Below are 19,261 nucleotides of genomic sequence, written 5' to 3'. Positions count from 1 at the left end.
AATAAAACTTCCAGAGCCAAGGCCGCTGAAAAAGTGGATAGGCACTGTAATTGCTTCTCTTTGCTGGTTATAGAAAGAACAATACAGATTGAACTGACTTTTTCAGACCTGCCTTAATATTAAATTAAAGCGACAGTCCAAATCAAAACGAAAAATTCTGACATCACTGACTCTCTAGTCATTCCAGACCTGCATGACTTTCCTTCTTCAGTGGAACACAAAAGAAGACATTTAGATGAATGCTGGTAAAAGACATCATATAAGTTCTATCAAACAATAAAAAACTGTAAATAAAACAAAAAGAGATGCTGTGTGGTTCAGGATAGAAAGGGAAAATGATAACAATAGACCGATAAAGAATGGTGAGGATGTTGAGCTCCCCTGCAATCCTGTCATTCAGATAGCCTGCATGTGCATTGTGTGGGACATGGAAGGAGAAACAAAAGAAAAGAAGAAAAGACGACAGAAGAGAGTGCTAGAGGGGCCAGGAGATAGTGAGGAAGTCAGTGACATGAACAAAATGGTAGCCAAGGCAACTGCATTTGTCTCTTTTTTTGTCCGTCTGTCTCTCTGGGGCTGTACGTAAATGTAGTTTTTTTTCTCTGTATGTGTCTTTGATTTTGTCTTTCTCTCTCTGCATGTACATAGCAGTCTGGTCATACCCAGCCACCGAAATTGACACTCTGTCGACTCTAAAAGCATGAGAGGCTAGAAATAAACAGGAGAAGAGGGGAAAGTGAGGTCATGCTTTTTAATTTATAAGGCAGTTTTCTTTTCTCCAAATAAAGTGATACTGAATTTTTTTAAATCCTTTTTTTTTATCCTTTGCTTTGCTTGCAGGGGCATATGACAAAAAGCTGGACAGTAATTAGCTGAAGGTTGTTGCTGCACATTGCTAATTGGTGTCACTTCTAAAATCTGTGTCCCCATGAGAATTATGTCTAATCAGTCCGTCTGATTTAAGCTATATATCCGTTTATGAAATGTTTTGCTTTGTTGAAAGGCCAGACTAGACCTTATCTGACCAAAGTGCAAAACCCATAGTCTCTCTTTCTCTCTCTCTCTCACACACACACTCAGACATAAACATCAATAATTAATCTATTTGATCTTTTATTTATTAACGACCTTATTGCTGTGCTTGGATTTGTCAGAGCAATTTATTTATTTTTTTGTCTGATCACCTTTGGAATTCAATCTACTAAGCTTTCTCTGAGGCTTTGTGTGTATCTGCACTTTATCTTTGGAATAGTCAGATGTCAACTAAAAAGCGCAGTGTGGGTCATGGCTGATATATCTCTGATATTATACTAATTAATAATGATAAGTCAAGACATGCACAAATAGGCTCTAATTAAAAGGACATTTTATAATGTACTTAATCAAAATTCACTCACAATAATAGAAAATTCTGTCCTTTGAAACACAAATTACCATTAAAAATGTTTGATCTGTAAGATAATGTTTCTTTTGCTCACCAAGGCTGTATTTAGTTGATCAAAAATACAGTAAAACTGTAGTATTGTGAAATATTTAGACAATTTTTAGTAGCTTTTATTTTCAAATGTATTCCTGTGGTGGCAAAGCTGAATTTTCAGCATTATTACTCCAGTCTTCAGTGTCACGGGATCCTTTAAAAATCATTCTAATATGCTGATTTGGTCCTAAAGAAACATTTGATATTTTTTATCAATGTTTAAAACAGTTGTGCTTTTTAATATTTCTGTGGAAACGGACACATTTTTTAAGGATCTTTTGAGTAAATTCTTAATTTATTCAAAATAGAAACATTTTGCAACAAAATATGTCTTTACTGTCACTTTTGGTCAATTGAATGCTTAATAATATCTTTAAAGAAAGAAAGAAAAACGTATTAAGGGCAGAACTAATTGTTGTAGAAAATAAATAGACGAAAACACAGCACCTTGGGAGATAACCCTTCAGAAGTGAGAAGCACAAAGTATTACTCATGGTCGACAATATGTTTATGAAATCTGACCTTCTTTGAAATAAAGACATGCCACTGTTTTTTGCTCCCTAATGATGATGTATAGCCCGCAGTGAGTGTCCTCTGCCTCCCATACTTCGGTGTATAAAGACGTGTTATTCAAATGGCAAGGATCAATAGTTCCCTTGGGTTCTGCAGACCCAGGAGAATACACGATCACTGTTAATTACTGGTCATGTTGTTTAGAAGCAAACAAACAGTTTTATGACCTCTAGATTGCTATCCAAGTTTGTTGTTTGCTAGTAAACGCACCTGTATTCCTCAGGCGACGTCAAGCATCCCACGATACAATGTGGTGAATCCATACTGCCATCTGGTGGTAAAAGGTGAAATAATAATCTTTTCCAGTACAATGTTTTATATATAGCGTTATATTTGCTGCCGAACATGGTACCGACCTCACAGTTTTTGCATCAGACTCAAAACGATTCCTATGCGAACCGAACATGACAAAAACACATCGCACACACAACAAATACCGAAACCAGTAAATCAGTATTGCATTGGAGTTTTTATTTTCCACATTTCCAAATGCCTGGAACTTGAATCCCCTGTTTACTGTTCAAAAACTATTTGGAGCCACGACATATCGCCTTGCTCGGGCCACTGAGCTCAGTCAAACCCAAATACACGGTTCCCATCTAAACAGCACAGAACAAGCCAGCTGATTAAACCAGCTTGCGATGATATTTCAAGCAAAATATTGATATGAGCATAAAAAGCAGATAAACCTGCCAATAAGCCTAATTTATGTACAAAATATACAACCTGAATTGTATCTACACATTTAAACACAAACACACACAAATGTACAGCTTTGTGAATAGAGTATACATGCTTCTCAGAAGCAGTGAAATGAATTCATGTCCTAGACATTGTAGAGTGTGACACAGCAACATAAAACAATGACAATAATGATAATTAATAACAATGCATATTTGCAACAATCATTGCCATTTTCTTTTTTTTCCTTTTTTTTACAACTTTGTTTGATTTTTACATCTTAAGTAATTCATTTTGCATTGTTAGAGGAGCACAATACTGTACCATTTATCATGAGAATACATTATTGCTTACCTGGGACAATGAAATTAAGCAATATTGTACTGATAAACAAAACATTTCTTAAAACAGAATTTAGAAATGATACGGGCTTGTAAATACTTCACATCAATACGTCACCAGGGTACAACCTTAGTTTAAAAATACAGTCACTGTAACACTAGCTTCATTCAAATGAGGATAAAACACCTAAATACAGAGATTTAAATAATATAGACAATAACATACCTATATTTGGTTTGAGAATGCAGTACTTTAGCTTGAAGTGCTCAGTAACACGAAACCAGACCTGCTGTTTTTAGATTAGCGTGAGGTGGCTTGTCATTCACATCTGTTAGTTGTAAGCGAAGCTCTACAGGTGCTAGTTAAAGCTGTCTGCTGCGGTAAAGACTGGACAACAGGAAGCAGCGTTACGACTTTTTTACAGGTATGGCTTCATAGCTACGATGGAGTCTCTCTGTCACTTTCTCTGTCCATTTTTTCTCATCTCTCATATATGCCCCAAAACACACAACAAAAGCCATTTTAAAAGGGGCAGTTTTGAACAGCTGCATACTGATATGAAATAATCTGACTTAAATGCCCTATAAGGGGGAAAACACTCTAAACGAATCCCAGTGATCCACGTTCTATTAAACCAACAGGACATGGCAGTTTGTTGTAGTTTAGGGGCTAGAAACAATAAAAACGTTCCATTTGCTCTTTTCCTCTCTCTTGAATCCCTCCTTCTCCTCGCCAAAGTTTGTTTTCTGTGACCATCTGCCCTGACGTTGAACTACATCCCAGTTCCCTCGTGCCTGACTCCATGTAGCCGTGTTCAGATTTTGGTCTCTGGGCCGTCGGGATCCAGAGACTGGAAGGAGTTGCGGATGCGGGCGGCCTCGCTAGCACAGAGATGGCCGAAAGCTTTGTTGTACCACTCTGGAGACTTTCCTCTGGAACAGCAAGCAAATATACAGCATTTAGTGAAGCATTAAGGGTTATCCCTTACGAAACAAAAATATATGGCTATATACTGCAAAATATTATGTGATGTATTACATAATACATTTCCATATATTGGAAACTAGTGCTTATATTTTTCAATATATGCATTGACAATATATAGCTATATATTGATACATACAAATATATTTAGAAATGAAGACAAAAATAGTTCCCAGCATGCTTTGCTTCTGACTGTTAAAGGAGAGTAAAAAAGTAACAATGTGTTTTTGATCAATATTAATATGGGGGATATCTGTTAGTGTTTAATGTTGTATTATTTTGAAATGTAAAAGGGTTTCTGGTATGTGTAAGTTTGTGGGGTTACCATTGTGCAGAAGAGTAGAGCCTGTGGTCAGGGTAACGATTGGACAAACACCTTTAAATTATGTTAATTTAATTTAAGTAATGTTAGTGCACTTTTCAGCAAAGTGATAGTCTGTTCCCTAAGTGTTTAGTAGGAGTAGGTGTGCTTATGTTATTGCAAACTAACTACATTTTAAAATATGAAACATGTATATCAAAATTAATTAAATATAAGGAATATATATTTCCATATATGTGTGTATATACTGCATGAGTAAATATATGTTTAATATATTTTTACACATGCAGTACCATATTTTATCTATTTATTATAAAGTGTATTACTGAAACTAAAATTACATATATTGTGATATATAAGTAAATATATTGTCACATATTTTTCAATATATGAAAAGCGGCAATTTCTTATATATTATTCAATATGTTGTAAAATATTTACACAGTATATTATTCTGTATAATTTCTAATATACCATTATGTTGTTTAATATATTGATCATTTATATATTAGGAAATATATTTTCTTTGTGTAAGGGATGTACTGCACGCATTACACATGCTTTGAGGAAGCACTTGACCAAAAGGAATTTTAATGAATCTAAAATACTGTAAAACCTATATATTTCAAAATATAAAAATATAGTAAAAAGTTATTTATTACTATGATAACATAGCTGAATTTTCAGCAGCCATTACTCCAGTCTTTAGTGTCACATGATCCGTCAGAAATCATACTGATATGCTGATTTCGCTGCTCAAGAAACATTTCTTACTATAGCAGTTGTGCTGCTTAATATTTTTTGTGGAAACTGATCAATTCTTTTTCAATTTCAAAAGAATTAATGTGAAAGAACAATTTAATGTATTCTTGCTGAGTAAACCTATTATTTAAAAAAAATAAAATGAATCCTACTTATCCCAAACATTTGACCAGTAGTATATACTTAAAGAGTTGCCTTTAATGCACTTACTTCAGATCAGCTCTGCATATATGTGTGAGTCTGGACTTCCCAGAGCCACATGGTTCTAGCAGATACTGGGATTCCAGAATTATTCCTCTCACTCTGGCCAGCTGCGGGCTTTCCTCATGATCGACTGACACCGACACCAGCGCACACACACCTTTTGGCATATCCGTCCTCCACGTCCTAAACAGAAAAAAATCACCACCAATATAAATCACAGCAAACACTCATAGTGCATCTGCCATCCTATACAGACACAAAAGATGTAAGTGTCAGTCTGCCAAGTGCATATTTGATTAATTATCAAATAACAATGGAATATTCCAGCCGAATGTTTTCCTTTGATCAGATTACTGTTTGCACCTCACAGCTGCGTATTTGTCAAGTGATGTTAAACTGTAGTCTTGACCTGGGTGGTCTAATGTGATTAGCTGAAAGCATTTTATTTTGAACTAACACAGAGAATTGTGCTCAGATCAGTAATACTCCATGAATGCCCAGCTGTTCAGCAGGGGTACGTGGGACCTTTTTTACGACCTTGGTGTTCAGAGGATCACAAGAACTGAATGACGCACAAAAAGCCCTTGTTACAGATGCTCAAATGAAGCACGTTTTTCTTACAGCCATAATGGTGTAATCAGTTCATTTGGATATTTGCTAATGGCATCAAACATGGGCTATCCAGGGCACACGGATCGAACAGTAAACAGTACACACAATCAGATCACGTTGTTGTACTCGCCTGAGCACCACTAAGTCTCTGTTGGGGTGAGGGGCCATGCTGTTCAGCTCATACTGGTAAACCTCCGTCTGCTTGTCCAGAGTTTCCAGAACCTTCCACTGTAGCAGGTTACTGTCCCACAGGTGGCGCTCTCGCAGTATCCGGTTTAGCACCACAGGTGGAGGAGCCTCCACCTCTACAGACACACGCCAGCGTCTCAACGGGGTCCCGTCTCCCACCTGTGAGAGACAACACACTTTCCTCACACTTTTATATATTTATAGGCTTTTGGTCTTTTAATGGAAAGGACAGTCAAAGCGGACAGGAAACTGAGGGAGGGAAATGACACGAGTCGGATTCGAACTTAGGTTGTCAATAAATGTGACCATGCACCTTCCAAACCATGTCTCCATTGATATTTTTAAGAATCGCATTATTTGCCCAAACTCTCTACATTCACTGAATGTAAAAACAAGATGTTAAAAAAGGATTTTATGAATAAATGAAAAAGAAAAAAGAATAGAATAAACAAATATTATATAAATAATAATACAAAAATAATTTTAAGTAAATATTTAAACCATATATATTCCATATAACATGATTGAATGAATGGATGAATAACTTAATCATTACCTTTTTGAATGATATCTCTGTATTGTCAATATTTGATCTGGTCACCCAGCCCTTGGTCTTGTCTTTGGTCTCTTTCATCAGATTCTGTATCAAGCTCTCTAGATAAGAGCTACACGGGCTTTCCTCTTCCTCTTCTTCTTCTTCCTCATCCTGTTGTGGCTGTTTTTTACAGAGCTCGTCTAAAGAGGGCGCCAGCAGCTCAGCTTCTATGTATGAGTTCCTGGACTGAGAGACCATCTCCTGAGGAATCTGAAGAACCACATGAAAAACATTTCAACAAAAGTCTCCTCTTGTGCTCTAACACAGACATTTTTAAAAGTAACGATCCAGCAGAATATTTACTCTTCTATTCAAATGTTTGGGGGTCAGTGAGATTTTTTTTATTTTTTTGAAAGTCTCTCATGCTCATCAAGGCTGCATTCATTTGATGAAAAATACAGTAAAACAGTAATACTGTGAAATATTTCAACTGTTTCCTATTCTAATATGTTTTAAAACTTAATTTATTCCTATGATGCAAAGCTACATTTTTTTAGACTCATTACTCCAGTCTTCAGTGTCACATGATCCTTCAGAAATCATTCTAATAAGCTGATTTGGAAACATTTATTACTATTGATTATATAGTTATATAGTATATATAGTGTTATATACAGACACTTCTTTTTTTTTTTTCAAAAGAACAGCACTTAAGAAAAGTAATAATAATAAGCTGAAACTTTTGTACTTGTTTTGCACATAATCTTATGTAAACAGCCACAATTTCTCAATGCACACACATCTCATGCCAAACATGACAGAAAATGCATCTTGTACCTCGAATAGGTGATTGCACTCAGCAATCATGTGTGCAAGCCCCTGAGTGGCCGCAAGGTTCTCATTCAGGTCCTTTTGGTCTGGGCGCCCAGTGGCATACTTCCTCTGAATAGACCTAAATGCAATAAAAGACATCATATGCATGATTTTACAAAGTTTTGTAGCTGCAAACGTATAAAAAACTAATAACCCTGCTGGTCATGAGCTGGTTGCTAACCAACAGCCATGCTTTAAAACATACCCAACCAGCATATGCTGGATTTTTCAACAGGGAAACCAATGAAAACCATCTATCACAGCACATTCTGCACATTTATATGAAGATCCAAAACATATAATACGTTTCACAAATGCCCCCACCCCCTTCAGGCCAGTCTAGGTAAGTTTAAACTAAACTACCGGTCTCTTTCAAACTATCCCTCACTTTTTTCCACACCTCCTCCTGTCTCTGGCCCTCAGGTCAGGTGTCTGCTCAGTGTCGAGTAATGCTCCCTAATGAACACAATGATGGGGGAGTTGTCTGTATGTTGAGTTAATAAAACACTTCACACCTTCTCACGACACCTTAAGGCCTTGGAGACCTAATGACAAAGCACACAAATCATCCTATAGCTCCTATACAATAATGAAACACTCGTTTCAGCCTTTCTAAGCAGAGCACACATGTTTGAAATGTGCAAAAATGGAACTCCATTACCTAGGAGACAAATTATCATTCTTCATGATGTTGAGGTGGAAGAGAGAAGGAGCGAGGCACACCGCCAGGTTCATTGGGGTCATCTGGTTCTCCTCAACAGAGGAAGTGACATCATTTAGGAAGCACAGCAGCGTCTGCAGGACCTCACGGTTTTCATCGGCCATTAACATGATAGCTGCCTGCACAGCCTGTAAGCGCTGTTCTTTAGGGACATCTGGGTAGACATAGGGTGTGTTAGCTATTTGAATGTAATGTAAGAATATTTGTGCAGAAAAGCTCATAACAGACAGCAAATGCTCTTACACTGGTATATGTGGAGGAAGGTCTCGCCCATTTTGCTCGTGAGGAGAGGCTCAGGCAAGTCTCTGAAGAACTGTTTGACCATGTCTGCCACATCATACGCTGACTGATCCTCATAGTTCACATTTTCTGGGGAAGTTTCACACATTTGCCGCAGAGCCTGAATACGTGACTTTACCCCGGATTTACGGAAGAGTCCCACCTGAAACACAAGGAGAAAAGCAAATAAGATTTGTATCTTTTTCACATAAAATTGTGATTCTAGGGGGTTTAGGTGGGTAACCTGGATGCATACAAGCACAAAAATGCTTCCACATGAAGATTTCACTTGTGTTCAAGTTGGTCACGCATACTGAAATATCTTGACAAAACTAAACCATTCAAAACAAAAACATCAAACAAAGTGACCTCTGTGTGAGTTCCTTTCATGCATCACAACAATATCGACAATTTTGTACATTAAATTTTGTTAGCGTGACCACAGCTTTACTGAACCAAGTCTGAATCCATGGCTCAGGTCCCTCTTTCTATTTATGTTTATGGGTTTTTTTAGTCATTTTTTACATCTCCTAGACCAAAATTGTGTGTCTGATCACTTAGAAAAGAAACAGCACTTGTCTACTCTACAAGCCACACAATTTGAGGTATCATTAATAACCACAACCCAAACATTTGTTTAAAACATAACCCTAAAAGTGAGCAATTATAATAAGGATTCGAATACCAGTAAAACGAAATGAAGGCCATACATTTGATATTGAATTACTAAGACATCAACTTACAGGGTAGAAAAATAGAAAAACAAACACTATTAGGGTTTGTGTGGCTTATCTGTATTAAGAAATGGAGCAGTGGCTGGACATAAATTTTTTTAATGAATTTGGAATAACTTTGACTCTGACCTAACTTAGAATGAACCGTATAATCAGTCTTGCAAATGTGAATGAAACTTTGTACCTGGTCCAAACACTGGCTCCTTAAAAAGCGCAGGGCGAGCTGTAAGCTTATGGGCAAAGGGTGTCCGTACCGCTGGACATGGACAATCAGAGGAACACCGAATACCATCTTATCCTTGTAGTCTGGTGCCTTCATTCTCTTCATAAATTTTGGCACTGACCTAAGAACATATACATACAGCATTAAGAAGAGGAGATCAGTTTATGGCCATAAAGCAACTGTACTGTATGTATAAGAATCTTGATTATATATAATGCAAGAAGGAGTGTGAACGGAAGAGTGCACAGTTTGACGACAGAACTGTGATGTGGATGGCAGGATGAGATTGTTCCACAAGCTCTGGAGTTTTGACACAAGAGTCACTTAACTAAGGAGACAGTTTGATCAGTGTGTCATTCAATAAGAGCAAAAAACTGAAAAGAAATCCCCCAATCACAACACACAGGGACTTTCCATGACTCATTCATCTTATTGCTTCAATATGTATGTATATACCATTCAAAAGTATACATTTATAGATTTATAATTTTAGAAAATATTTAGATTGCAAATAAATGCTGTTCTTTCAAACTTTCTATTCATCAAATAATCCTAACAAATGTATCAAGGCTTGTACAACTGTTTTCAACATTGATAATAAATGTTATCAGCATATTAGGTAGCTCACCAAGTCCACCCATGCTTGTTGGACATGGAGTATTTCTCCATGATAGCAGTGAGACGCAATAAAGAGAACTTCTGCAGCAAGCTAAGCTGGCCCACGGATTGGCTGGATATCTGTAGCAAAATTCCTGATTGGCTGAGGAGGTTTGACATCCTGAAGCTGGGCCATCTAAGGCTAGAAATACAACAGCACATGAATATTTATGATAATCTAAATATGAAAAGATCATTTAATGCTCTCTTAAGTATAAATAAAAATTCAAGTTAGCAGAAAGACATATATGTGATGGTTATTTTAGTCTCACTAATGAACACCTCTCAGCATATCCATCCTGAAGTCTCACCGTGGTCGTGTCAGGGAAGCCCCCACCCCTGAGTCCCTCCTCTCTCTGGTGCTGGAGGTGTCTGTTTCATTTAAGGAAACCTCGTCCTTGTTGCCCTCATTTGGTGTGGTCAACCCCTCAATTACAGAAGTCCCCTCAAAGTCCAGTGTGATCTGACTGGAAGACTGGCCGTCAACAATCCTCTGGTTCGGCCCCATGCCGCCATCCCCCTCCCCTTCACTCTCCGGCAAGACATTTTTGGACCAGTGGTCCACGATCTGCTGCAGGCCATTCACATGCTGCAGAATGTCATCCAAATGTGGGAATATATCCTCCTTCTCAAGGTCCAATAAGTCCCCGGTGCTTGCGTACAGGTGTGAGCCCGGCACGTTATCGTACACACTGATCCTGCTGCCTCGCGTGCAGCAGCGCTTCACGGGTCGGATTTCCCTTCCTCCAACTTTCCTGCACTTGAAGGGCTGTGGCTCTGAATCCAGAAGCTTCCAGTTTCCACGTTCCTTACTGGCTGCTGTCAGACTCTCGATCGACAGTGCTTTAGGGAAGGTACCAGGTTTGTGATCTTTTGGGATGTGCACCAATAGCTCGTCATAGGAGCAAAACTCATTTTTGCGGCTCTGCTCGACTGGTCTCCTCCTCTGGGGAGCGCCAGCGAGAACATCGATGTCCTCTAGGTAGACACCTACACGTTTACCAGGAGGATACAACTTTGAGACACGTCCCTTCATGTTTGGTGTGCTTTCAGCACTACCGCTGGTTTCCGATTGGCTGCTAGCCTCACTGCTGGCCAGCGAATTTAGGCAGTTGTTAGCAGGTGGCAGGTTTTCAGCATTTAGAGGCCCGGCGTTTAAAATCTGAACACATCGTAGAGTCTTTAGCACCTCTGGCTCGCTTTGCAGAACTGGGCTGCTGATAACCAAAGAGCGCCGCTCCGAACGACCCATCGATGGCCCCCATGTCCGACCCAGCGTTTCCATTCTCCTCAGGAAGTCTTTGGCGCGTGTGCGTCCACGTCGCCTGCTCTTGGCAGGAAGTGAACCGTAATGAGGCAGCTCTCTGGGCAAGTGCAATGCGGTGAGCGAGGCAGAGTCAGGCATGGCGGCCAAAGAGTCTTCACTGTGCAGGGAGCAGATCTCCGGCTCGCTGAGGTCTGTCAGAATGCTCTCGCTGCTCACGGTGGTCCGCAGGTCCTCACCCACCTCAGAGGGGCTCCGCTCCTCCGCTCCACCCAGGAGGTAATCGATGTCTTGCAGACGTGACCAGCGCCGACTGTTCCACTCAAACGTCCATCTATTACTGATGGCCAACAGGTCCTCCTCATCAGAGTCCTCACTCTGCATTCAGCAAAAATGCACAGGATTACAATTAGTTTGACATGATTTGGGTTTTTTTTCAGCTCCTAAACTAAAGGCATATAGAATATAGTCCTTATTTTGCAGTATAAATAAAACTGACTTATAATTCTTACTCAGTGGATGATAAAATGGGTGAATGACCTTTTGATTAGGGCCAGTATGCAACCACACAGCAACACTGTGGCAAACTTTTTTTTCCAGTTAATATAAAAATCCAGTCTTTCTCTATTATATATATTAATGTATTAATGAAAATCAGCATTTTTGGTGTGTGTGATTAATGATGATGGAAACCATGGGATATTAAGGCTTCTTTGTACAGATGTTAAGAGTATGTTTTATAGTTAGTAAAGCCAAGGCACGTGAGCTCACACAGCCAGCACAGGAAAGAGCTGTAAAGGGCTCTGACACCCTCTTAATATTGTATATACCTTCACAACCCGTTTCCTATTTAAAATAACACAGACCTCATACGTTTAAATTGAGCAACAGTGATGATGTCAAAAGAGGCTCATGGCATTTGAAAAATGTCAGGAGATTATTTCAAAAACATCCCCTAAGTCATACTAGCTGGTTTGGGGAATTCTCAAATATCATCCAAACAAGAGGACTTGAACATAACAGGTATCAAATCACTGTCTGGTTGTGTTAAAGACAGCAGCACCCAGACACCCCTTTCACATGCCTGAGACGTCAGTAAAAGCATCAGAAATGACCTACTGAATGAGATCCACAGCTTACAATCATAATTAGGCTGAAATACGACCCCTGAGTAAATAGTCAATAGTCTCGATTGAAGATTAAACTGACGCTTCTATGCTGAAAGCCAACAACAATTCCAATGACTGCTCTTTTTATATATTCTGCTTTTTTATAAGCAGTTCATATGCCAAATAATCCATTTTAGAAACCCAGACAGACAGATTTACTATAAAGACAGATTTTTATACTTTAAAATACTTTAAAAAAAAAATAAAAATGCACTATAAATCGGAGCCACTGTAATAACAGTAAAAACATGTATACTTGTACAGATTATTTATTAGATCAGATATTTAACTTCATTTTGCATTTAAAATAAATGTGAATATTGTGAAGATATTTTTCAGAATTGAAAAATTTATTCTGCATAAAGTCACCATTAGAATTTTTGCATTGTGACATTTTCATGACAATGAATGACATTTTGTCCAAAATTCTCATTTATGAAATGTGTAAAAAAATGAGTGTTTTCAAAATACAGTGTAATACAGGTAATGACATATTTTTCTGATTAAAATCTTCACAACTCAAAATCATCATATACATTACTTTTAAAAAGCTTGGAGTCACTCAAACTAAAAATTTCAAGAAATAACAGCAATTAATTAATTAATTAATACTTTACTATTATTCAGCAAGTAAAAGTAAAGACATTTGTAATGTTACAAAAGGTTTCTATTTCGAAAAATGCTGTTGTTTTGAATTTTCTATTCATCACAAAATCCTGAAAAAGATATTTATATATACTTTACACACACACACACACTGTATTTCTTGACAGTTTTCAAAAGATTCGCTCAAATCCCATTCAGGATTGAATGTTTTAAAGAAAAAACAAAAGGACAACAACTTACTTTCTTCTTGGGGAGGCTCACGTCCAGTTTCATGGAGGCACACTTGTTCAGAGTGTTGAGTCGACTGGAAGAGAGAAGACACAGTCACTGGTGCATCCGTCACTCTCATCTCCACCACAAAGAAACCATACAGCCACAGAGAGAGAGAGAGAGAGAGAGAGAGAGAGAGAGAGAGAGAGAGAGAGAGAGAGAGAGAGAGAGAGAGAATCCACTGTAGATGCTACACTCGTCTAACCTCTGTTTGCCTCTCTACGTGCAGGTATAGATTTCAAGAAACTCTCACTATCTGTGTCCTGATTGGCTGATGGAAAGAGTGACGGGACGGCTTGGCAGACGTAGGTTCTAATCTCTTTCAAGACATGGCCATGAATGAATGAGACTCTGACGGGGCTGCAAAAGGAAAAACAGAGGGATAAAGAGAGCGAGAGAGTGGGCAATCCACCTTCTCGTCCACCTCCTCTTTGATCTAACCCTACAACGCCCTTTCTCATCTGACTGATCTTCACCCCTGAAGAGTTTTTCTCCACCCCTTTTTACACACACACACACACACACACATCTTCTTTACTCTACAAGAGACTGCAGACCCCTTAATCTATATCCATTCCAGACACAAACAAGCTATTATTTCACCTATAAAACCAGACCTGTTGTTTTTGACACGTTAAAATGTTCCGTTGTGACATCAGCGTGGTTAATCAGCTGTTTGCCGACACAATTTTTCAATCGAGATTCTCTAATTAAACATCCAGGGCCCAGATGGCCTCATAAATGTACATAAATATCATGTCTGTGGCGTGATAATGAAATGCCATTATCATGCCAGAAGTCAGCGTCCTTAAGAGCAGTGTGTGTATTCTCTGACAGTAAAGCTGTCAGATCTCACTAACACTGTCATTAGAGGCATTAGACAGGGAGACAACCTGCTAGAAACCCTCAACGCCTCAAACCCTGGGCTTCGTTTCACACAAATACACACAACCATCTGTTAGTAGCCTATACTGGCAGCCCCAAACCCCCCTCAGGCCTTTGAGAGAGACATCAGAGCAGACTCCACGGGGGCTGCATTAGGGATCAAAGCGACGGGGAAGGGGACAGACTTTATGGAGGACATGGGTCAGACAGCTACAGAGGTGGGGTCGCCACTGGGCCAGCGCCACTGAGTTTTCTCGTACTTGTACATGCAGGATGGGGTGCAATAATATGGTTTGGTCTGGTTGTGTACTGGTCTTAAAAAGAACTGCGTAAGTTTCTTAAACACATTTATAAAAACATACCTTTTTAAAAACATTTTTTTATGATTTTTATGATTAAACAATTAACATTTTTTTTACAATTTTATGATATAAATAAAGATTTATATATATTCAGATAAATCACATAATTAGAACATAAAATAAAAAATAAATAAAATAAAACAAAACAAAAAATAAAATAAAATATTTTCTCATATAATTATTTTTGGAGAAAAGGGTGTACACAGTTTTTATGGATTTTATAAATAATGATGAATACTACCTAACAACAAATAATAGTAGTATTAATAATAATAATAATAATAAAAAAATAATCAATTGAAATAAATTACTAATAATAATCCCAGACACAAAATAATATAAAGACCCTATACAAATGGATACAAATAGCCTCTCTCTCATTTGTTCATGTTCTGTTGTAACAAAAAGCTCATGAGAAAAAAAAAATGGAACAGATATGTAGTCAAAATAAATACATAAATAAAATAAATACTTTTTCTGATTGAAATCTTCACAACTTAAAATCATCATATACATTACTTTTAAAAATCTTGAGGGTAGTTAAACAAAAAAAAATTATTAATTATTCAATTATTTAATTAATACTTTACTTTTATTCAGAAAGTGAAAGAAAAGACATTTCTAATGTTACAAAAGGTTTCTGTTTAGAAAAATGATGTTCCTTTCAAATGCCTAACAACAAATTATGGTAGTATTATTGAAAGAAAACAAAATAAATAAATAAATAAATAAATAAATAAATAAATAAATAGAATAAATTGAAATAAATAAATTACTAATAATGCTCGCCGACACAAAATAATATAAAGACCCTATACAAATGGATACAAAAAGCCTCTCTTTCATAAATACATAAATACTTTTTTCTCTCAAAAATGACAACAAATTGACACGTGGCATTGTGAAAGAAGAGTTACTTTATAGGCATAGAGAGCTATTTCATCAATGTGACATATGCACAATAAGACCAGCGAAAACAAATATAAAAGTAAATAGAAAAAATTGGATTTCATGTTGTCCTTAATATTTTTATATTGTGCAGCACTGTGCAATATAAATAAACAGATCTGCATGGCCTTCAGAGTACAAGTGATTGACATTAATGCTGTGATTTTCACAGCTGTCGTTTTAAGTAAAGACAGTGTATCAAGTTCCATCCTGCAGACTGCAAGACTCTCAATCTAAAGAATCTCAAGATATCGAGATAATCCTAATCTAGAAAATTTACCGGCAAAGAGGCTCCACAAGGTCTTTGTCAAGAAAGTCATGGTCCCTCTTGACGGAAGATATTTCAATGGGAAACTGGGAATCTGTAGGCAGAGACAGAAAACAGATCACTTCTCTATCCTGTTCAAAAAGTTGTTTAATGGAACCAGTATATTCAGAGTGAGTGATCACTAAAGTTCACATATCGATCAAGCGCATGTTATTTATTGTTATTTTTATACAAAAACATTTAAAGCAAATACACTAATTAAAATGGAGAGTGATTAATACAAAACAGAGAGATAACTGGATAAAACTCTTTTAGTTGGTCTATCCAAACATTTGCGGAGGTTCTGTAGAGGATCACACAGACCCACAGCAGCTGTGGTGTAATTCTTATAAATCAAACGCAATCTCTGGCAGACGCTCCTCTGCCTCACTGATTACATTATACACAGCAGACTGGCTCTGAAACTGAACCAGAGGTTATCGCAGAACTCCCTCGATTCGACTTAAACAAATGCAAATAATTAGCAAAAAGAAGGAAAAACTGATAAAGATGTGCACTGAGGTGTTTTCCATTCCATCGGAATCTGGGAGTTCTCTATTTATGTCATAATGGCATAATGACCTCACAAGGCCAAACCGAGCTTTTATGATTTTCTCATGAGAGCCAAGCTCTGAATTGACACGGAATTAAATATAGAATTGTTGACATTTTATCACTCATTGACGTAAAGTATCATGAGGAGGAGTCAGGGGAACAGAGAGAGAGCAGCAGAGAGAATAGTATCCTCTCGACCCCTCGGCTGGCCTGGGCGGAAGACCGAGGCAAAGGCCTGTATTTTCCCGGCAGTGATAATGAAGACTTTTTCCCATGACCTCTTCCTCCCTTTGGATAGAAACTCTAGCCTGCAAATAGCTCGCCGCGGCCCTAAAATGACTAGAAAAGATAAAGAGAGGGAGGAAAAAAATGTGCTGACAAATGGAGCACACAGCTGTGTAAATGCGTTTTTTATTCCATATTTCAGAAACGGAAAATCAAGAATAATTCAGCTGATCACTGCTTGGCTTCAGTTTGCCCGGCTGAGGTGGAATAGGATGGGTGTGATCTCTAGCTCAAAGCAACAGTCAACTCTCTTCTCTCTCTCATCCTGCTGCATTCCTGATTTTTTACCGTCACTTAAGCTCACAGCTGCAGCCACACACTGCAGACATTTGTTGAGGCCACCGAATCAACAAGCGATTCTTTGACTTCTGCGTGTATGTTTATAGATATGAATTCCCATTTCTTACCCTCATAAAGTTGGGCATACTGTGGGAATCCTGCCGCCCTCAGCCAGTCACATGCCTCCTTTGCCTCGATTTCTGAAAACAAACAATGACATGATTCTTCAACAGTTTATTGATCACACGTGTTCATGTTCAGATTTACTCATAAAAATGATTACTAGCTATTGGCCTCAATACAGCAAAAACAGCAAATACATAAAGAAAACATAAATACTGGTTATTATTATTATAAATATAATTACATATATACATATTACATGTATTGCATATATGCATATGCAATATAATGTATTTAATGACACTAAAATTGTGTGTGAACAGATATACATATATTGTTATTTAAAGACATTAAGGTTGAGACAAGTAATTAAAGAAAATGAAGAATGGGATTTCTTATGTGTGTGGGGGTTGTTTGTCTCTTTTTCCGTTTTGTCTGGATCCTTTTACACCACATTTCATTGAGAAAGATCCACAAGAGATGAAAAAACAAAGCATCTCTCAAAATAAGCCATCATAAAAGCGGACGGGTCAGGAAATGACCTCACCACAATCTGACAATTATATCCTTTTCTTACAGGTTTCTCCACATACTTGTGCTAAATTACACATTTGCTGAACAGAAACCACTCACAGTCTGCAGAAATCTCCCTCTGAACACAACACTGAACATTTAACGTTGCTACATACAGCGCTCTCAAACTAATATGAAGAAAAAGTCTAAGAGTGGTTTTTACACTTACTGGTCGTTCTTATCACTTCATCTTTAAGAAGAAACGCATGTGTCCCTCAGATCTGAGCATCCCTTTTTCTCCAAGCGCTCTAAAAGTCCAAAATCGGGATCAGCCAGCATACGGTCCAGTTGTGTCCACAGCTGCCTGCTCCTCCTCTGCCCTGTGCCTTTCTTCTGTCCTCTCTGGCTTGCTCTAGTCTAGAACATCCTCCCTCTGACTGATGTGCCTGCCTTCATCCTGTTCCTCAAGTCTCTCCTTTTGTAACTTTTTGAGCAAACCCCATAACACCCTAACAACTAGATTTTTACACAAATTTCACAATTCCAATAAGAATCTGACTCACAAGCTTTCGATTCAATTCGATTCCATTCAATTCAAAATCAATTATTATGGATATTTATATCAGGTACAGTACATGGCAAGGAAAAAAAATCTCTCTAGCTGACTAACGAGTTTATGGTCACCGAATATTTTTTTTTCTGAGGTTAATGTGACGTTACATGACACATTGTTTACAAGCTGTTATACTGACATCTTTCCGCGGTTGAAACACGGATTGAGCGACACAGGATATGGATTTCGGTAAGTTGCACTCTTTCTTTTAACATACCTTCGGATGTTTATTCATGTTTATTTCATGCCGCAACTGGTATTAAAGTGGAAGAGATGATCAGTTCACTCGCACTTTGCTTTTCTTGAACCGAGGCACTACAGCGATCTACGACTCCACATTAAACAGCCCCAAACATTCTTGTTTGAATACTGTCATAAAATGGTAAGAATTTGAAATCTGAGACTTTGTTTCATATTAAAAGTAACAAAGCTTATTGCGATTTATTGGATTGGGAGGTGCACTACAATGTTCCGTTCATTATCTGAAAACAGGCTGGACTAACTGATTTTTGGGATTGGAATCGTTTCGTAATTATAAGAATTGATTAAAATGTTTTTTACCCAGCCCTACTATTATAGCGTCTACATTGCAGCCCTTTAAAAGCACACCTTTGCATTCATATAGATACAACCTGGCAAATACCCACAACATTCTAGCAACACATAGGCAATAAGCAAACACCACTCACATCTTTATACTGTAGATATAGTGGAGAGAGACAAGAAATTATTTGAAGAGAGAGGAATAAATGAACTCACATGGAGCCACGGCTCCAACTTCTATGAAATATTTTAAGTGGTCAGTAAGGGGAAGTGGAAAGCCCATAATTCTCTCTCTATGTGTTCATTTCACACATGATTTATTCAAGGAGAACAAAAACTACGCACAAAATCTATTTTGAAACATGTGGATG

At 37.7% G+C, this 19,261-nt stretch overlaps 1 protein-coding gene across 9 annotated transcripts in view; it reads right to left on the bottom strand.

Moving 5' to 3' along the window:
• Window positions 1–2,500: 2,500 nt before the first annotated feature.
• The window catches only part of stard13a (StAR-related lipid transfer (START) domain containing 13a), a 54,360-nt gene continuing 37,599 nt past the window's right edge, over window positions 2,501–19,261 (bottom strand). For 7 of the 9 annotated variants that reach the window (XM_042732863.1, XM_042732865.1, XM_042732861.1 and 4 more), the window contains 13 exons: window positions 17,227–17,298; window positions 15,953–16,034; window positions 13,448–13,511; window positions 10,480–11,810; window positions 10,140–10,310; window positions 9,473–9,632; window positions 8,519–8,717; window positions 8,216–8,429; window positions 7,519–7,633; window positions 6,703–6,951; window positions 6,088–6,305; window positions 5,352–5,528; window positions 2,501–4,005 (listed from right to left, as the gene is read on the bottom strand). In XM_042732863.1, coding sequence (XP_042588797.1) covers window positions 3,888–4,005; window positions 5,352–5,528; window positions 6,088–6,305; window positions 6,703–6,951; window positions 7,519–7,633; window positions 8,216–8,429; window positions 8,519–8,717; window positions 9,473–9,632; window positions 10,140–10,310; window positions 10,480–11,810; window positions 13,448–13,511; window positions 15,953–16,034; window positions 17,227–17,298 — 3,170 coding nt within the window. In that variant the 3' untranslated portion in view covers window positions 2,501–3,887. Of the gene's footprint in view, window positions 4,006–5,351; window positions 5,529–6,087; window positions 6,306–6,702; window positions 6,952–7,518; window positions 7,634–8,215; window positions 8,430–8,518; window positions 8,718–9,472; window positions 9,633–10,139; window positions 10,311–10,479; window positions 11,811–13,447; window positions 13,512–13,682; window positions 14,660–15,952; window positions 16,035–17,226; window positions 17,299–17,963; window positions 18,930–19,261 lie in introns of those variants that run through there. The other 2 variants (XM_042732864.1, XM_042732867.1) reach the window with 2 other exon arrangements.

This window comes from Cyprinus carpio, chromosome B10 (assembly GCF_018340385.1).
Source record: "Cyprinus carpio isolate SPL01 chromosome B10, ASM1834038v1, whole genome shotgun sequence".
NCBI classification, from domain to species: Eukaryota; Metazoa; Chordata; class Actinopteri; order Cypriniformes; family Cyprinidae; genus Cyprinus; species Cyprinus carpio.
Note: the sequence above shows the minus strand (reverse complement) of the source record. Positions and strands in the feature narration are given on the sequence as shown.